Source organism: Schistocerca serialis, chromosome 4 (genome assembly GCF_023864345.2).
Source record: "Schistocerca serialis cubense isolate TAMUIC-IGC-003099 chromosome 4, iqSchSeri2.2, whole genome shotgun sequence".
NCBI classification, from domain to species: Eukaryota; Metazoa; Arthropoda; class Insecta; order Orthoptera; family Acrididae; genus Schistocerca; species Schistocerca serialis.
In genome coordinates, this window is record NC_064641.1 from 383,949,237 (window position 1) to 383,968,878 (window position 19,642).

The 19,642-nt window shown below is 41.5% G+C and overlaps 1 protein-coding gene across 3 annotated transcripts in view; it reads left to right on the forward strand.

Annotated features, from left to right (window-relative positions):
• The first annotated feature begins 727 nt into the window (after nucleotides 1–727).
• Nucleotides 728–19,642, forward strand: part of LOC126474875 (7-methylguanosine phosphate-specific 5'-nucleotidase) — a 95,970-nt gene continuing 77,055 nt past the window's right edge. The window contains exons 1-3 of one of the 3 annotated variants that reach the window (XM_050102357.1): nucleotides 728–904; nucleotides 1,034–1,095; nucleotides 17,570–17,668. In XM_050102357.1, the coding sequence (XP_049958314.1) occupies nucleotides 1,054–1,095; nucleotides 17,570–17,668 (141 nt within the window). In that variant the 5' untranslated portion in view covers nucleotides 728–904; nucleotides 1,034–1,053. The remainder of the gene's footprint in view (nucleotides 905–1,033; nucleotides 1,096–17,569; nucleotides 17,669–19,642) is intronic. The other 2 variants (XM_050102355.1, XM_050102356.1) reach the window with 2 other exon arrangements.

Here is a 19,642-nt window from a genome sequence, read left to right on the forward strand (position 1 = left end):
TCCAACCAATAAATCCTCATTCCAGTTAGACATTTCACTTGATACTCCATTCATTAATAAGCATTTGTGTAGTACTGAGTCAAATGCCTTTCGGAAATTAAGAAACACTATATCTAACTAACTGCTTTGATCCATGGCTTTCAGAATGCCACATGAGAAAGACATGAGTTGGGCTCCAAATATTCGATGTTTTCGGAATCGATGCTTGTTGACATGGAGGAGATCACTCTGCTCGCAATATATTACTACATTTAAGATCTAAATATGTTCTAAGATTCTACACAAACGGATATCAAGGACAATAGACGGTAGTTTTGTGAACCATTTCTGCTGCCCTTCCTGTAGATTGGTGTGACCTGCGCTTTCGTCCAACGACCGGGCGCTGTGTGTCTAATTTTTGCATGTTTGTATGTTTTTACATGTTTTTTGCCCTGGAAGTGAATTTAATAAGATTTTTATGTAAATTTGGGCTACCTGCAAATATTATATCGTGTCCATGGATGGATAAATAAATAAAACACCTTCTACTTTCGGACTACAAAGATCCTTTGACGAAGAGGATTGAATGCTGCTGAGTACTCACACTCGGATTACTTCACAGCTGAGCGTTATAAAATATTTCTGGTCATTATATTCATTATATAAATTCATTCCGTAACTTAAAACCAGTCGTGACTATTCCTATAATTGTACTGACTGGCGATCACTTTTGCTATCTTTGGAGTAGCGGCACAGCTGTTTTTGGCAACGTGCAGAATGTCGCTGGCGACTTGAAAGTGACAAAGGCAGCAAATAGATTGGCGTCTATGAGTCGTTTATTTATTGTTTATTTTCTGTGGGATTAACGTAGTTATAATCATTGTCCAACTGATGTCTTAAGCCGTGAATCAAGACTGTTGGTAAAGTGTGTATGCTACTTAACTTTTTTTTTATGGACTGTTCATTACTTTTCCGGCTGTGAAAAGCATGAGTATAGTAACTCAGTGGCAGTAAAAATGTTCGAGTAATTGTCGTCATGAACCGTATTTTGCAGAATTGCCGTTTTGGTGTAAAATGAAAGACATAAAGGCTGGGAAGAAGATAAGGATCGAAGACGTAAGTTTCTCTAATTAAGGCTGTTACATTCATCTTTCAAATAGACCAGCTACTTGGTTAACAATTTTAAATATTACGGATTAATTTTCCACGACAAATTTTTTTTCCCTCAGTGTTTTTGTAGCATATTGTTTCGGTTTCATCAGTATATGATTGTAGCTGCACATACAAAAATAGAATTGACTGAGGATCAGACATTCATATATGCTGACGTCGACTCGCTTTCATTTACTTTCGGAACACGAAGAATGACTTCTTGTTTGGTTTGTGACACATGTGAACAATCATTGAATCAGCTGATACCAAAGTTCTGCTTTGGCCCAAGGCGGACATATTCCACTCGTCGAAATATATGTAGTAGTAGTTATAGTAGTTTTGTTTATCTTTATATCTCTTTTACAAGGATATTAGGCGTGTCAGAGTATTACAATTTAAGACTAACAAAAACAAAGTAACTCACATATACAGACTTACTTGTCTAGAATGACAAAGATCAGTAACGTAGTTGGCTATGGCTTATAGCAGAAAACGTCCTAGCATTTAAGAAGACCATCGAACACATAAATTAGGATGGCTGCGTGGAGATTAGAGACTCCACTCTCCTAGTGTAAGTCCACTCTGTAAAGTGGTGCAACCTCATTCAGTTTAACCCTAGTGTACAATACTGTTTTACAAATAAGTTATTTGATAATGATAAAAGGGTAAAGCAACACTGTTCATTCATTTCTCATGACCAGTCATTGCACACATTATAAACACATTGTTTCGTAACACTACACACACTATCAACTGATAACAGGACCATCTTGCGCACTGCAGCTTCCTATTTGCTGGCTGAAAAACTGAGTCAGTAATCCTCTGTAACGAGTGATGTCTTGCGCTCATGAAGAGGATAAGATGTTAGTATTAAACATTGCTTCGGTGGTACATTTTTCCAGAAAATGAAAAAAAAAGGAACTATTGTAATTTAGTTTTATGTAGGATGGTAGATGTTACATTATTATTATTATTATTATTATTATTATTGGGTTAAATTTTTTCCAGATCCCTATTCTGTGTTGTATAAATAATCCGTCAGTGTATAACTTTTTTGGGTTAATGTGTATTTTTAACTTTCTTTTTAAATAAGTTTGTTTGAGTCATTTCTTTAATCTTATTTGCTAACTTACAGTTTTATTCCTTGGTAGAGAATTATGTTTTGAGTTTTGTATTTATTCTTTCTTGGTGAATATAAGTTCAGTCTAGATCTTGTTCCATGATCGTGGACATTACTGTTTTAGCAATAATTACCAATGTTATTTTTTATGTGTAAAACTGTTTGGTAAATGTATTCACATGGTGCAGGTTAATTCCCCAGTTACAGTGATCTCAACCCCTATTTTTGGTTATTTATTCTTATGGCCCTCTTCTGCATCTTGAAAACTGTGTTCACATTTTGTGCATTTGATCCCCAGAAAAGAATTCCATAGTTAAGACTAGTATGTAACTAAAACTGGCTGATACTGATGACAGGACCTGAAGGGTGTAACATGCTGATGACATTCTGTTTGCAAGGATCTTCAACTGAGAATCCTTATCCATTCCTATAAAGTTTGCAGGGTCGACAGAAGCGTCCGATCCCACGCGTCGGCTTTGACCCGTGACGTAAGGGTGTTGTCGTGTGTGACGTCATGACGGCGCGGAGTTTGGTTTGAGTGTGGCTGTCTCCAGTTCTGTTTTATCTTATTTTATTTACTTTTCTGATCTGTTCGTTCTATCTCTTGAGATTTTTTTTTTTTTTTTTTTTTTAAAAAAACACTTATTACTTATTTTAATTATCTGTTTCCTCGAATTTCTGTTTTAGTTTATTATATTTATCTTTCTGATCTGTTCGTTCTATCCCGTGAGATTTTTTTTTAAAAAGACAAAAAACACTAATCAGCTACTGAAGCATCTTTATCTTCTATGGGTTGCAGGGGTTACGACCCCTGGGGAGGTGGGTGGATATTCATGCATGGCTGTCTTCACTTACACGTTGTAGCTACACAAGGCATCTAAATTTGTTTATATTTAGTTTGCCCCCACCCAAAACACCCCATTTCCCGCGCTTGTCCCGTTAGTGTCATTAGGCTTCTTGTGGAAAGTGTGTGTGTTTGTTTTTGTTTCCGCCATATTTGTGACATGATGGGTCAAAGCAGACGGGTGGGATCGGACGCTTCCGTATTTCCAGTTTGCTTTTGTTGCACTGCATATAGTGCTGCCCCCTCTATTTTCCCTCAGACTGAAATCAGGGCTTTTTTTCTTTTTCTTCAGAGCCATTTTACTCTTTATTGACCAATTGTAACCTTTCCCGGAGGGTTTGATTTATTTTCTCTGCAACGCATTCACTTGTTTTCTCAGTGACTGTGATATTACTGTCATCCTACATGACTAACACAAGTGAGGCGGTGTACACCATGAACAGTATTTGTCCTAAAATGCTATCCTGAGGAGCTGCTAAATTGATAATTTGGCTTTAATAAACGTTAGAAAGATCTGAAACTATTCCTGTAACACATTTGTATTTGTGAAGAACATAAAGTACCACTTTTGTGAATTCTACGATGGCTAATACCTTGCTGCTACCACTTTGAAAACCAAATTGTGATTCACTTAAAATGTTCTAGTAACTCATTAATCTGCCTTTCAAAACTGATTTTGTTGTTTTAAAGAATGGTGACATTAGGAAAAAGGGCCACTAAATTTTCTATGTTTCCTGGGGTCAGCAGAGTTGTCCGATCCCAACTGGCTTTGACCTGTGATGTAAGGGTGTTGTGCTGTGTGACGTCATGACAGCATGGAGTTTAGTTTGAGTTGGTTGTTTTTGTAGATGTCATCTTGTTGTGTTACAGTGCAGAGTTTGGTTTGAGTTTGTTGTGTTTGTGGGTGTCGTCTTAGTGCGGTTGATGGTGTCCTCTGGTGCTGTCTGTATGATCCACGTGTTATGAGGTGTATTGGGTTCATTTGAGTGTCGTTGGTTGCAGTATGAATTAATTTGTATTGACTGTGGTTGAAGAACAGAATCTAGTTTCAGTGAGTTACCTAATTTTTTTATTATGATTGCGGTATCTATTGATGTTATTGGTTTGCTGTTCGTTGTGCGGTAAGGTCTTTAATGTATTTTCTCGCTTCTTTTGTTAGGTATGGATATGACAGTGAAATTTAACAGTTCGTGGTTGTGTGCTGTGATGGGGGAGGACATGATGTCCCTCATAAAATTTTGGCAGATGTTTGGACTGCTGGTCAAAATAGTCAAGTGCAGTGTCTGTAAAGAGAATATGCTGTTGGCCAGAGTTCCGGTGCTGAAGTGATAACCTTTGGTGCCCCATTAGATGGAGTACCTGGTTCAAGAAGTCTAGGTTGGTCGTGAGAGAGATTATTAGTCTCCAGCTGGTTTATAGGTGTGGGGGGGCCATTATTTCGTGGGGGTGGGCATGCAGATTGTGTTTTCAAGGTTTTGGAGGGGAGTACGAAGAGGGAATTAGTGGGGTTGATTGAATAGTATATAGAGGAGGGGAGTACAATAGTGTCAGAAGCTCTTTTGTCTTATAGAGGGTCAATCGAGAATTTAGAGACTGGGGCGTGTACTAATACAATAGAGGGATTTTGCGGGGTGGTTAAATCAGTCACAGGGAGGGGGAAGAGGCACTCTTCTGACCTGCAATCTCATCTAGATGAGATGTGATTATGTTGCGGAGGGTCTTTTTTTGGTTGTAGTATGTGCTTGAGTTTCTGTATCTTGTGATTTTTTTTTTTTTTTTTTTTTTTTTTTTTTTTTTTTTTTTTTTTTTTTTTGGGCCGGGGGGGGGGGGCTGAGGATTGGGAGAGGCGGTTGGGGTTGGTAGGTGGTGGGTGAGTTGGGAGGGGGTTTTTGTGGGGGAGGGGGGGGACACTGTGTTTGAGGCTGTGTTTGCATTTGATTGTGGTGGCTGACATGTGTAGTGCTGGAATTTTTGCGCGGTAAGTAGTCGTTTTTTTGGGTCTGTTCTTCACGAGTTGTGATGTCTTGTGGGGTTTTTCATGTGTTTTTGGTATGGTGTTATTTATCGCTGGTGTAGGTGTTATGTTTTGGTATTATCACTTCTGGTTGATTTATGTAGCTTAAGGGAAGTATCAGAGTCCAATGTTTTAGTTGTAGATACATTTTGGTATCATGAGCTGTTGTTGACCTATTTAGGTCAAGGAAAGTGTCAGATTCCAATGTATGTTGTCATAGTTGTTTTGGTACTGTCACTTGAAATTGACCTGTATAGGTCACGGGAAGTGTCCTATTCCAATGTGTCAACGTAGCTCTGTGTGTTTTGGTATCGTCAGTTTTAGTTGACCTATATAGGTCAAGGAATGTGTTAGATTCCAATTTTTGTTATTGGTGTTGGTTTTGAGGGATTGATAGTTGTGGTATAATTATAATTTTTGGGTGTTGTTGGTTTTTATTTCATGCTATCGATAATTGCGGTTGAGCTATGTAGGTGAAGGGAAATGACCGATTCCTGTGGATATTGTGAGTGTAGCGGAATGTGGGAATTTTGTGTTGTTTCTATGTCATCATTTTGTGTGGCTTCAGGTTGTGGTGTGTGTGTTTATGTGTTTATATTCAGTTTGTCCCCACCCAAAAAAACCCAATTTCACCACGCTGATCCCGTTAGTTTGATTATATTTTTTGAGGGAGATGTGTTTGTTGTTTTTATATGTATTTTTGTGTTTGTTGACGTGTTTATGTAATGATGTTGTAGGCGCCATATTGGAGATGTTGAGACTGGTTGTTTTTGCCATATTGGTGACGCATGGGTCAAAGCAGACGGGCGGAATCGGACGCTTCTGTAATCCCGTTACCTATCTTTAGCAGCGGTACAACTCTCGCATGTTTTAAAATTTTAAAATTCTCAGATGTGAAGGAATCCTTCATTATGCTTTTTAAGGGAGCTTGTATGCTCTTTATCCATTATTTCAGCACACACATTAATACTTCATGTAAGACTGCTGACTTTCCATTTTTTTAGTTTTTGTACAGTTTTACTGATTTCATGCATTGTTGTTGGTAGCAAAAACATTATTTACTGGTCTCATAATTGCTTTTGTGAGTTTTTGCTGTAACATCTCTGTAATACTTGAAGAATTTTCATACATGTAGTTTGCCAGGTAGTGTGGATCATTTATTACTTTGTCCCCCTCTGCTATCAGTACATTGTTATGCCTTTGTTTGTATCTCCATCTTCCTTTCTTATGACATCTTGGACTGCTTTGCCTTTATTCTCTGCATTGTATATTATTTTGTCATATACTTTTTTGCAGCAATCAGCACATTCCTATAAATATTTTTGTACCTACAATAGAAATTCAAGACTGTGGTGCTTCATGACTCTATCATGGAACTGAGGCACGTCTACATCTACATATACACTCCACGAACCACTGTGAGGTGCATGGCAGAGGGTTTATCCCACTGTGTCAGTTATTAGGGTTTCTTCCTGTTCTGTTCACATATGGAGTCCAGGAGGAGTGATTGTTTGAATGCCTCTGTGCTTGCATTAATTATTCTAATCTTATCTTCACAATCTCTACTGAGCAATGTGTAGAGGGTTATAGCATATTCCTAGAGTAATCATTTAAAGCTGGTTCTAGAAACTTTGTTAACAGACTTTCTCGGGATAGTTTACATCTATCTTCAAGAGAGTTCCAGTTCAGTCTCTGCAATATCTCTGTGACATGATGCCCTTCTCTTTATGAGTTGAATACCCCCTGTTACTCCTATCTGGTATGGGTCCCACGCATTTGAGCAGTGTATTAGAACCGGTCGAGAGTGAGATTTGTAAGTAGTCTCCTTTGTAGATTAATTACACTTTCCTAGTATTCTACCAAAAACCAAAGCCTACCACCTGCCTTACCCATTACTGAACCTGTGTGATCATTCCATTTCATATCCCTACAAATTATTATACCCAGGTATTTGTAAGAGTTGGCCAATTGTAACAGTGGGCCATTGATACTGTCGTCATAGGATACTACATTTTTCCGTTGTGTGAAGTGCACAATTTTACATTTCTGAACATTTAGAACAAGTTGCCAGCCTCTGCACCACTTTGAAATCTTATCAAGATCTGACTCAATGTTTGTGCAGCTTCTTTCGGGTAGTATTTCATTATACATAACGGCACCATCTGCAAAAAGCCCAAGTTTACTATTAACATTGTCTGCAAGGTCATTATTATACATCATGAACAGCAAGTGTCCCAACACACTTCCCAGGGGCACACCTGAAGTTACTTGTACATCTGACAATGACTTTCCATCCAAGATGTCATGCTGAGTCCTCCCTATGGAAAAGTCCTCAGATCTATTCACAAATGTTGCCAGATACCCCATACAATTGTACTTTTGATAATAAGTGTAGGTGTGGTACTGAATTACATGATTTTTGGAGAATGAGGAGTACTGCATCTACTGACTACCTTGATCCATGGCTTTCAAATGTCAAGTTAGGAAAGCGTGAGTTGAATTTCATACGATTATGTTCTTGAAATCTGTGCTGCTTGGCATTGAGGAGGTCATTCTGTTCAAGATACCTCATTGTGTTTGAGCTCAGAATATGTCCTAAGATTCTACAACAGATCAATGTCAACGATATTGGATGGTAGTTTTGTGAGTCATTTCTATTACCCTTTTTGTAGGCATGTGTGACCTGTGCTTTTTTTGAAGAACTGGGCACAGTTTTTGTTTGAGGGATGTACAATAGATTATAGTTAGAAGAGGGACTAACTTGGTTGCAAATTCACTATAGAATCTGACAGGAATTTAGTTGGTCTTTGGAGCTCTGTTCAGTTATAATGCTTTCAGCTGTTTCTTGACAACACTGGCATTAAATACTAATTTTATTCATCTTTTCAGTGGTATGAGAATGAAATTGGTGCAATTCTAGTGGGTTTCCCTTTCTAAAGGGACATTTAGAAACAGAATTAAGCATTTGAGCTTTTGCTTTGCTACTCATAGTTTCAGTTCCTGTTTGATTCTCTAGGGAGTGGACCCCCCAGGGGGCTCACGGTTCTTTCGTGAGTACGTGCGTGGCGAACATGGGGCCCCGAGCTATTGCAGCCTTCCTTCTTTCCAGGGCTGCATTTCCTTGCCCTTCCCCTCCTTTCCTCTCCTTGCTCCTTCCCCTTCGCCTTCTCCTCTCCCTCTCTTGGTGTCCTTACTTATGTTGGCCCCACTATCCTCCTGGTTATGTTGGTTTTGCAATTTAGTTTTGTTGCGTAATCACCTCATCCTTTTGGCATTTCCTGGTCCCCCTCTGGGGTTTGACTACCATTACTAAATTTCTCTTCCATAGTGTGAGCCATTTTGGGAAGAGCACCTTACCTAGTGCCTCTGACATGTACCCTCCTAGTTCATTCCACCTTTTCTTTCACGTCGTTGTCTGATGCTACGGTGCATAGCCAGCATGGTAGCCAGCCCGTGTGGTGGGGTCGCTATGTACCCTTTTGGTTGAGGCCCCTGAACACACAGGGATCACACTTCTGATACCTGAGCTGTGACCTCCTCATGTAACCCTAGGGGTGGTTGCTTGTCATCCTGGTCGGAACTCCCAGCAATGGCCACCGTGTCAGACCGCCCTTGCTGTGGCTGGGTGGCGCCCGTGAGGAGAGCCCCCGATTGGAGTGGGTGGTATTAGGGCGGACACTATGCAAATGAAATGCATACGGGTTCAGAACTCTGGCCATTCTTCTGCGGGCATCTCTCTGATTGGAACTGATACTTTTAGTGCTGCTTCTCCTGCCCCTTCGGCCTTCCCTTCCATGGCTACCCCCTGGGAGGAGGGTCAGGCCCGTCGGCTAGGGGCGAAACCTTTCCCTTGCTATCTGGTTTGCACCAGGACTGATGGGGATACTTTCACCAATACCGAAACTTTATTCTTTGTGGAACACATTAAAGACAAGTTTGGTGAAGTGGACTCCCTGAGCAAGATGCGGTCGGGTTCATTGTTGAACAAAACTGCTTCAGCTGCCAAGTCTGCTGCCCTTCGCGCCTGTAACCATCTTGGCACAACTGTTGTGTCCATTACCCCCCACCAGTCTCTAAATATGGTTCAAGGTGTGATTTTTCACAGGGACCTCATCCTTCAAACTGATGAGGAACTTCAGGACAATCTCGGGTGGCGGGGTGTTCACTTTGTTAGGCGTGTTCAGAAGGGTCCGAAGGACAATCGCATAGATACTGGTGCCTTTATCCTGGCCTTTGAAGGGGACACCCTACCTGAGAAAGTAAAGATTATGGTTTATCGATGTGATGTGAAGCCGTACATCCCACTTCCTATGAGGAGTTTTAAGTGCTTGCGTTTTGGACATGTCTTTCCGCTGTTCGCAGGCCCCTCTCTGTGGTGACTGTGGACGTTCACTCCATTAGGGGAGTTCCTGTGTTCCCCCTCCTGTGTTTGTGAATTGTCATGGCAATCATTCTCCACGTTCACCAGATTGCCCAGTATATAAGAAGGGGAAAAGAAGATACAGTAGTATAAGTCCCTTGATCGTTTAACCTACACTGAGGCTCATAAGAAGTATGCACGTTTTCACCCTGTGTCCATGACGTCTAGTTATGCTTTAGTTACATCTTCACCCCATCCTCCCCCTTCCTTACTCCAGTCCCAGACCTCTCTCCTCCCTCCCTCCCCTGCGGCTCCCACACCTTCTCCTCCAGGCGCTGCTCCCCCTCCCCAGCTGGAAAAGTGTCCCACTTCTTCGGCGTCTGCCGGTTAAGGGCGTCCCTTCCGGGATACCCCTTCCCGGCACCTTCCAGGCCAACGGTCTGTTGCCACACGACAACTGTGAGAACCACAGTCTGTTGGCCCCCAGGTCGCCCGATCTCTTTCTGTTCCCGATCTTGCTACAGCTGGCTCATTTATGCCACATGCCAGGTCGCCCGATCTCTTTCTGTTCCCGATTTTGCTGCAGCTGGCTCCTTTATGCCATGTAGCCCTCCTCGATCTCAAACAGAAAAGAAGAAGAAACGTAACGGCACAAGGAGCCTCTGGTGTCACCAGAGGTCCCATCCCCGGTTTCACAATCAGATTCTGACCTGTTGTTCATGGATGTCGCCCCCTCCTTGTCGGTGACGGATGGTGACCCGGTGGCATGACTGGCTTTAGCCTGTTCAACCCCCATTTGCATCATCGTTCTGTGGTTATCCAATGGAATTGTAATGGATATTACTGTCACCTTCTGAAGTTGAAATTCCTTATTTCGTCTTACTCTGCAGCTTGTGTGGTTCTACGGGAATCTCATTTTACTGATGAGCACTTACCGACCCTCTGTACATCCCGTGTTTTTTGTCGAAATCGGGTCGGCCCCCTGTGGGCTTCTGCTGGCGTTTGTATGTTGGTCCATACAGATGTTGCTAGCACATGGATTCTTCTTCAAACTACATTGGAAGCGGTTGCTGTTAGGGTCCACCTGGATGCTGAGGTCATGGTTTGCAATCTTTATCTCCCTCCTGACAGGACTCTTACATCTGCTGCCTTAACTGCCCTTTTTCAGCAACTTCCTCCTCCGTTCCTCCTTCTCGGGGATTTTAATGCTCATCATCCCTTGCGGGGCAGTGCATTTCCATCTAGACGAGGTCTTCTCACAGACCAGTTTATTGCAGACCACAACTTGTGCCTTCTTAATGATGGCTCCCCTACCCATTTCAGTACCGGTCATGGTACCTGTTCTGCCATTGATCTTTCTCTTTCTTCTCCCTCCCTCCTTCCTTCATTAAACTGGTCACCACACGACGACCTTTGTGATAGTGACCATTTCCCGTTGATTCTCTAGCTCCCTTCCCACTCCCCGATGGACAGATTACCTCGTTGGTCATTCCAACGCGCCGATTGACCTGTATACACTGCACTGGTCGTGATTTCTCCCTCTTTGTCGGGTTGTATTGATGACGTCCTATGTGACGTGTCTGACACACGACTGTTCGCACTGCTAGCCTTGCTGTACCGCGCTCATCTGGACTATTTCGCCGCCGGCAAGTCCCGTGGTGGAGTACGGCCATTGCCATTGCCATCCGTGATCGCCGTTGAGCTTTGCAACACCTTAAGAGGCACCCTCTGTTGCCAACATTATTACCTTTAAATGCCTTCATGCTAAAGCCCATTATTTAGTCAAACAGAGCAAATGGATTTGTTGGGAACGCTCTGTTTCTTCCCTTGGTTCTACTGTCCCTATGTCACGGGTATGGTCTACACTTCGCTCTCTCCAAGGTTTCCATCAGCAGTCCACCCTTCCAGGCCCTCACCTCCCAGATGGCCTTTGTATGGACCCACAGATTCTTGCGGAACATCTTGCGACCCATTTTGCAACGGCATCAGCATCAGCCTCCTATCCGGCTGCTTTCCTTCATCGGAAACAGCGGGCCGAAGCTTCTGCCGTAAGTTTTACCCCTTGTCAGCCAGAATCTTACAACGAACCTTTTACTGAATGGGAATTTCTTTCTGCACTTTCTTCTTCTCATGATACGGCCCCTGGCCCAGACTCTATTCATAACCCATTGCTTCAACATCTCAGTGCTCCAGAATGGCAACATCTTCTCTGGGTGTTTAACCGTATTTGGCTCCAGGGTGACTTCCCTTTTCAGTGGAGGGATAGCATCGTGGTTCCTGCCCTTAAGCCTAGTAAGAACCCCCTATTTGTTGAAAGCTATTGGCCAATTAGTCTGACAAATGTTGTTTGCAAGTTACTAGAACAGATGGTAGCCGAATCTCGGGATCTATTGTCCCCTTACCAGTGTGGCTTCTGAGAGAGACAGTCTCCGATCGATCATTTATTTTGCTTGGAATCCGCAGTTCGGCAGGTTTATTCCCAGCGCCGCCATTTGGTTGGAGTATTTTTCGACCTTCACATGGCCTATGACACGGCTTGGCGCCATCACATCTTACTTACACTTCATTAGTGTGGTCTTCGGGGCCCACTCCCGATTTTTATCTGCCATTTCCTGTTCCATCGATCGTTCAGGGTTTGGGTTGGTACTGTTTTTAGTTCTCCATGGACCCAGGAGACTGGCATTCCACAGGGTTCTGTATTGAGTGTACTTCTTTTCCTCATTGCTATCAATGGACTTGTGGCCTCTGTCGGGTCTTTGGTCACCCTTGCTCTGTATGTGGATGATTTCTGCATTTGGGTTAGTTCCTCTTCAATGGCCTCTGCAGAGCGGCAACTCCAGGGAGCTATACGGCGTGCCTCTGCATGGACCCCTCTCACACGGGTTTCAATTCTCTCCTTTAAAATCGCGGGTGGTCCACTTCTGTCAATGTACTATGATCCACCCCGATCCAGAGCTCTATCTCGATGCACAACGATTGCCTGTGGTCCCACAGTTTCGTTTCCTGGGTCTTCTTTTCGACAACAAGCTCACTTGGCTACCCCATATCAGACTTCTGAAGGCAGGATGTTTCCGTAAACTTAATGTTCTTCGCTTCCTTGCCCACACCTCTTGGGGTGTGGACTGCTCCATCCTTCTCCGCCTTTATCATGCTTTAGTTCTGTCTCGCTTGGACTATGATTGTCAAGTTTATGGTTCGGCTGCTCCTTCCACACTGCACATGCTGGATCCAGTCCACCATCGTGGATCTGTTTGGCCACCGGTGCCTTCCCTACTAGCCCTGTTGATAGTCTCCTGGTTGAAGCTGGGATCCCTCCCCCCTCCTTTTCTGTTCGGCGGTCCCAGCTTCTGGTGTCTTATGCAGTTGCTGTCCGTTCCTCTCCCACTTATCCTTCCTATTCTATCCTGTTCCCAGACCATGGACGTCACCCTTGGTTGGGTTTAACGGTTGGGCTCCACCTTGCATCTCTTCGCCATGATTTTCAGCTTCCTTCTTTGTCCTGTCTTCCACGACTCCCCCCCCCCCCTTCCCCCCGGTTAGTTCCTCGGCCCCGAATTTGGATGGATCTCTGCTGAGGACCGAAAGATTCCATCCCCCCTGATGGTGTTCTGTTCCTTTTTCCGGTGAATTTTATGGGACTTTCGGGATGCTGTTGTTTTTTACACCAATGGCTCTAAGTGTGCTGATCATATGGGATATGCCTTCACGTCCTCTGTTGGCATGGAAAATCATCTGCTGCCATCTACATGTGGGGTGTTTACTGTGGAATTGAAGGCAATTTCCCAGGCCCTTTCCTTTATTAAACAGTCCCATCACAACCGCGTTTTGTTATGTATGGCCTCAATGAGTGGCCTTCTGGCTATTGACTGGTGTTTTTTGCGCCATCCCTTGGTCTCTGCCATCCATGACCATCTCGCTGATCTTCACCGTGCTGCTTGTTCCGTTGACTTCATTTGGGTCCCTGGCCATGTGGGTATCCCAGGTAATGAGCTTGCTGATCGTTTGACTGAGGGAGCAGTCACTTACCCTCCATTCTCTGTAACCCCTCCTGCAGCGGATTTATGGCTTCACATCAAATCCCACTTTGCACAATCATGGGCCAACTCTTGGGAGGCTACCTCCCTGTCTAATAAACTTCGTGCGGTTAAGGTGACACCAGGCCCGTGGCGTTCTTCCTTTCGCCTCTCCCGAAAGGACTCGACCACACTGTGTCGTCCTGCATCAGCCATACCAGGCTGACAAATGGTTTTCTTTTGTGTAATGAGCCACCCCCACTTTTTGGTTGTGGAGCCTTCCAATCAGTAGCCCACATTTTGGTGGAATGCCCCCTTCTTTTGGCTCTCCGTACTGACTACAGCCTCCCTCTCACTTTACCTTTAATGTTGGCTGACGATTCCCGGATAGTCAAACTGGTTCTCAGTTTCCTCCGGGAAAGTGGATTTTATTCTCAGTTTTAAGGTTTTTAATCTCACTCTGGTGTTCGGGCAGGGCATTAAGCGTTGGGGTATCTCCCACTGTATGCTGTGTTTGGAGATTCCTTACTCCCTTCCCTGGCCAAGATCCTCTTTTCTTCCCCTTTTACTCACTTTTTATCACTTTTTAGGATTGGTTAGTCTCCTTTTCCCATACACACTTCTACATTCTAGCGGTTGAACACTTTTAAGTCGCAAGTGTCTTGCCTCTACTGCTTCAGAGGTGATATATTTCCTGCCTCTAGCATAGTGTTGGGGTCGCTCTCTTGCTGACTTACCTCATTTTGTTTTTACCATTGACGACATGACTGCACTTTTACATTTTTTAGCCTTTTCCCTTTTATCGTTCTGACTTTTCTGAGATGTCACACTATCTGAATGGACCACATTTGAAACAAGGGACTGATGACCTAGCTGTTTGGTCCCTTCAACCCCAATCAACCAACCAACCATCTAGGGAGTGGACACTAACTTTAGTGCCCCTAACAGCCTTTATATATGACCAGAATTTCTTCGGGTTTTGTGAAAGACCACTTGACAATATTCTGGTGCGGTAGTCATTGAAGTCATCATGCATTGTTCTCTTCACATTCAAATGTTTTTCATTCAGCATCTCTCTATCTACAGCCCTGCACTTTTGTGTTACCGCTATTATGCAGTAAGCTCAGTTTATTGACAGTGATTGTATACCATGGAAGTTCCTCCCATTATAAACTGATCTGCTGGGTAGATATATATCCAGTGCATGGTCAACTATTCCTGTAAATTTAGTTCTTCTGCATGCTGCTGCCTTGTGCTGAAAGTTTCAAGTTCCTCATTGAGATATGGCACTGATTTTTTTCCTCACATTTACTGAACATATATATGACTTTCTGCATGGTTTAATTGTCCTTTGTACTTTGGTAATCATTGTTATCACAGCTGCACAATACTCACTGATATCAGTTTAGGGTTTGGGAGGACTTCTTAATACCTGCTGAATCTATTTGTTTTTGCGAGGCATTGGTACTGATATGGCTACTTTTGTGAATGTCTTTTCAAAGTTCAGTTTAAATAATGTTGACAATCTAGAGAATTTCAAATTTACGTTGGTTTCTATGTACATTTCATCTCAACTCTGGTTTGACAGTTCTTTCTAAAAGTCGAATATTTTGATTTTTTATAAATGTCTTTTGTAAGCTTGTGCAGTTCCAGGAACTTTTTCATACATGATATTATTATTATTATTATTATTATTATTATTATTATTTTGCAGGAATGTGTACAAAATGTACGCTCAATAAATACAGTTACTGTTATGACAAAATACTCATTTTCTTCGCCAGTTTGTAGCCAAACTGGCACCTTTCTTTCTTTCCTTTTACCATGTTCCATAGATACCATTCAGAAAAAGAAACTTCAGGGATGTGAAATGAGTCAAGGAATACGTTAACAACAGACAAACAAATCATAGAAACAGTCTGTGTACTATATACAGTACATCATTACACTGCTTAATCCTATTCAAGCATACACCAGCTAATTTTAAAGTAGCCAGCTATTTGGAAGAAAGCAGATGTTGATCTTCTATTGGTGGTTTAATGTTCACTTGATGATACTAATATTTTTCAAAGAAAATATTTGCAATAGATTACTACTTGTTATGCATCTTTACAATGGACACTGCTGTTTGTCATGTAAGTAACAGAACTTACAAACCATTTAAACTGGATACACAGTTGATTTGTGGAAAGAGTGGCTCATGAAGAATATTTTTAATTTTCTTTCGATATTTTTGAGGTTTACAATCTTGCTTTATGTTAGATGGTAGCTTGTTGACTTTCTTTGTGCCAGAGTACATAACTCTTCACATTCTGAATCCTAGACAAGAAAGCCAAGCCAGCATGAAAATTAGTCTTAAGACTGAAATTGTGTTTGTGTATGTCATGGTTTGCTAGCACTAATTTTTACTATCGGTATAAAAAAAACAAACTATTAAGACCTTTTAATGTACTGGAAAGTGAGTGCAAGAATTCAGATCACCTGAAAAGGTTTCTGTAAGATATGTGATCATCTGTTTATTGACCAGTATCAATATTGCATATAAAGTATCACATTGGTGCTTAAGCTCACAGCATTTCTCCATAAGTTTAATAAACACAACAGATATGCATAACAGGAGACTTGAGTCATCAATAATATATTCTCCTCCACAATTTGCAGCAGCCTGCCATTGCTGGGGTAACTTCTCAGTTCCACAACTGTAGAAATCGTGTGGTTTTGAGGCAGAGAACTTGTCGAGCCATGTGCGTTTTCATCCGTAAAGAAAGTTTCTTGAAGGTTATTCAATAGAGAGTGGAAAAGGTGAATATCTGAGGGTGCAAGATCAGCTGAATAAGGTGGTGTGGAATGACTTCCTATCCCAACTCCTGCATAGCGATTTTTTTTTTAAGCAGAATGCAGACAGGCATTATAGTGGAGTAAGATCACTTCATACAGTCGTACTGGTTGTGGTTCTAAGATTGTGTCTGCAAGAAATCTCAGTTGTTGACAGTAAATGTCAGCAGTGGTGGTCACACCTCAGCCAAGCAATACGTAGTATACCACACTGTCACTGTTTCACCAGATATCAAACATTATCTTTTGTGGAAGCTCACAGGTCTTTGCATGGGGAATTGCTGCTTTGTTTAGGCTCAACCATTCCTCTCTCTTCCTTATGTTAGCATAAAAACACCATTTCTTGTCACCAGTAGTGATACTCAATAGGAATGGTAGGTGTTGCTCATGAGCCCGAGCAAGCAGAGATGCACACTTGCCACCCACTGTTTTCTGTGATTTTGGCTTAGAGCATGCAACACCCTTACAACCAATTTTTTAATCTTCCCCATTGCAAGCAAATTTCCGAGGTGGAGTGATCTCAGTTCATCACATTTGCCAGTTCTCTAGTTCACTAATGCAGATCATTGTGGATTTAGCATTTAAACTGTTTTCATAGGTCATTTTGAATGTCATTAATTAAATGTCAAAAAGATCCTCCTCAAAACGAGAAAACAATTTTTTGCCGTGCTCTATCTAATGGCATTATCCCCATACACAAGCCAAATTCTTCTGGTTGCCTCCATTGCTGTCACTCCTCTATTGAACTCAAACAGAAGGATATGTCAGAAATGTCTGATTTGTCCACTTAACACTCCATTCACTGTATCCAAATGACAAAATGACATTATGTGAACTGCAATAGCAACAGTGAACTACAAATAAAAAATGACAGTTGATAAACAAACCCATAGCAACCTTAATACCAATATGCAAAACTAAAATGCTACAAACTTATGGACCAGCGTAATACTTAATTTGTTTTAAGTTCACTGCCCCACAATAATTCTGTAAGAGAATGTGGAGACAGGGATGAAAATAAGCACACACACGTCTTTAAGTAAATGTAACAAGATATACTTTTAATAGCAAATCATGTTGATCTTCACATCTTGATAAGTTTATCTATGTATTGACTCTTATTTTAACTTATTATCCAGCTGCACACAAGGAATTGTGCACTGTGTATAATCCAGCTTTCATTTACATGCAGCAGCTAATTTTATTTTGGTTTACTTACATGGAAAATAGATGATACATTTATATTTTGCAGGTAAAGGCCTTATTAAGTAGAGCTGTTCACATTAAGGACAAAAATCATGTCGAGGAGATGGTCAACAGGATTATCAGTGATGGGAAGGATAAATTGCAGGTATGTATGTGCAGCTTATAACTGCCTATTTAATACGTATGTGTTTGTTGTGTGTTGTTTTTGTCAGCTATGTCAGTTTTGTACAAATCTCTTCCAGGACACAGATCCTTTAACAGATATGTTTTAATCATTAATTTCCCCCTTTTTAAGGTGTCTACCATTTTTTGTACATCCATGTGATCCTTTCACTTTATGCCATCTGTATTTTTCAATACATTTCTGATAGATATCAGTCTGTTGTGCTATTGTGATGTGAAGATATAGTGGGTTTGTCAGGGAACTATTAGTGTTCAATATTTATAATCCATATAAACCCATTAAACAGCAAATGTATGAACTACTAGTAATTTACAGTAGGTAGTGTCATTAGTGTTAAGAAATAAGCACTTTAAAACATCCCCTGCTATGGCAATCCTGTCTGGTTGGTTTTTGGGTGTTATGATTATAGTGTTACGAGATAGAGCAAGAGGTATATCAATCTGTTATTGTTGAGGTCTGAAGACTGGTGTATTGCATCTCTCCACTCTATTATATCCTGTGCAAACTCCTTTCTCTCCAAATAATTACTGCAACCTACATCCTTGTGAATCTATGTAGGCTACTGTATTAATCTGTTGGTCTTCCTCCCCCTCTCACTCTCCTCCGGTACAAAATTGGTGATCCCGTGAGGCCTCAGAATTTGTCCTATCCCTTCTTTTAGTTAAGTTGTGCCACATATTTCTTGTCTCCCCAATTCTATTCAGTACCTAATGATTGATTACATGATCTGTCCACCTAATCTTCAGCATTTGGCTGAAGCACCACATTTCAAAAGCATCTGTTTTCTTCTAGTCTAAACTGTTAATTGTCCATGTTTCACTTCCATATGTGGCTGCACTCCACACAAATACTTCGAGAAAAGACTTCCTAACACTTAAATCAGTATTTAATGTTAGTAAATTTATCTTCTCCAGAAGCGCTTTCCTTGCAATTTCCAGTCTACATTTTATATCCTATGTCGACCATCAACAATTATTTTGCTGTCCAAATAGCAAAACCTATCCACTACTTTGAATGCCACCTTTTCTAGTCTAATTCCTTCAGCATCACCTGATGTAATTCAGCTACATTTCATTAGTCTTGTCTTGCTTTTGTTGATGTTCATTTCATAACCTCCTTCAAATGCATTTCCATTCTGTTCAGTTGCTCTTCCAAGTCTTTTACTGTCTGTGACAGAATGACAGTGTCATCAGCAAACTTCAAGACTTTTAATTCTTCTCCTACTCCAAATTTTTCTTTGGTATCCTTTACTGCTTGCTCCATGTACAAACTGAATAACATTGGGAATAGGCTGCGACCCTCTCCCACTCTCTTCTCAACAACTCCTTCCCTTTCATGCACAGACTCTTATAACTGCCTTCTGGTTTCTATACAAATTGTAAATAGCCTTTCGTTCCATGTATTTTACCCCTGCTACATTCCGAATTTCACAGAGAGTATCCTAGTCAATAATGTCAAAAACTTTCTATGAATCCACAAATGCTATAAATGTAGGTTTGCCTCACATGTTCCTACATTTCTCCGAAATCAAAATAGGTCTTCCCTTGAGGTTAGCTTCTACCAGTTTTTCCATTCTTCTGTAAAGAAATTATTGTCAGGATTTTGCAACCACGACTTATTAAAATGATAGTTTGGTAATTTTCACACCAGTCAGCAGCTGCTTTCTTTGGTATTGGAATTATGATATTCTTCTTGAAGTCCGAGGGTATGTTGCCTGTCTCATACATTTTGCACACCAAATAGAAGAGTTTTGTCATGGCTGGCTCTCCCAAGGCTATCAATAGTTCTGACGGAAAGTTGTCTTCTCCAGGGGGCTTGCTTCAACTTACGTCTTTCAGTGCCCTGTCGAATTTTCTCACAGTATTACCGTATTTACTCGAATCTAAGTCACGCTTTTTTTCTGGTTTTTGTAATCCAAAAAACCGCCTGCGGCTT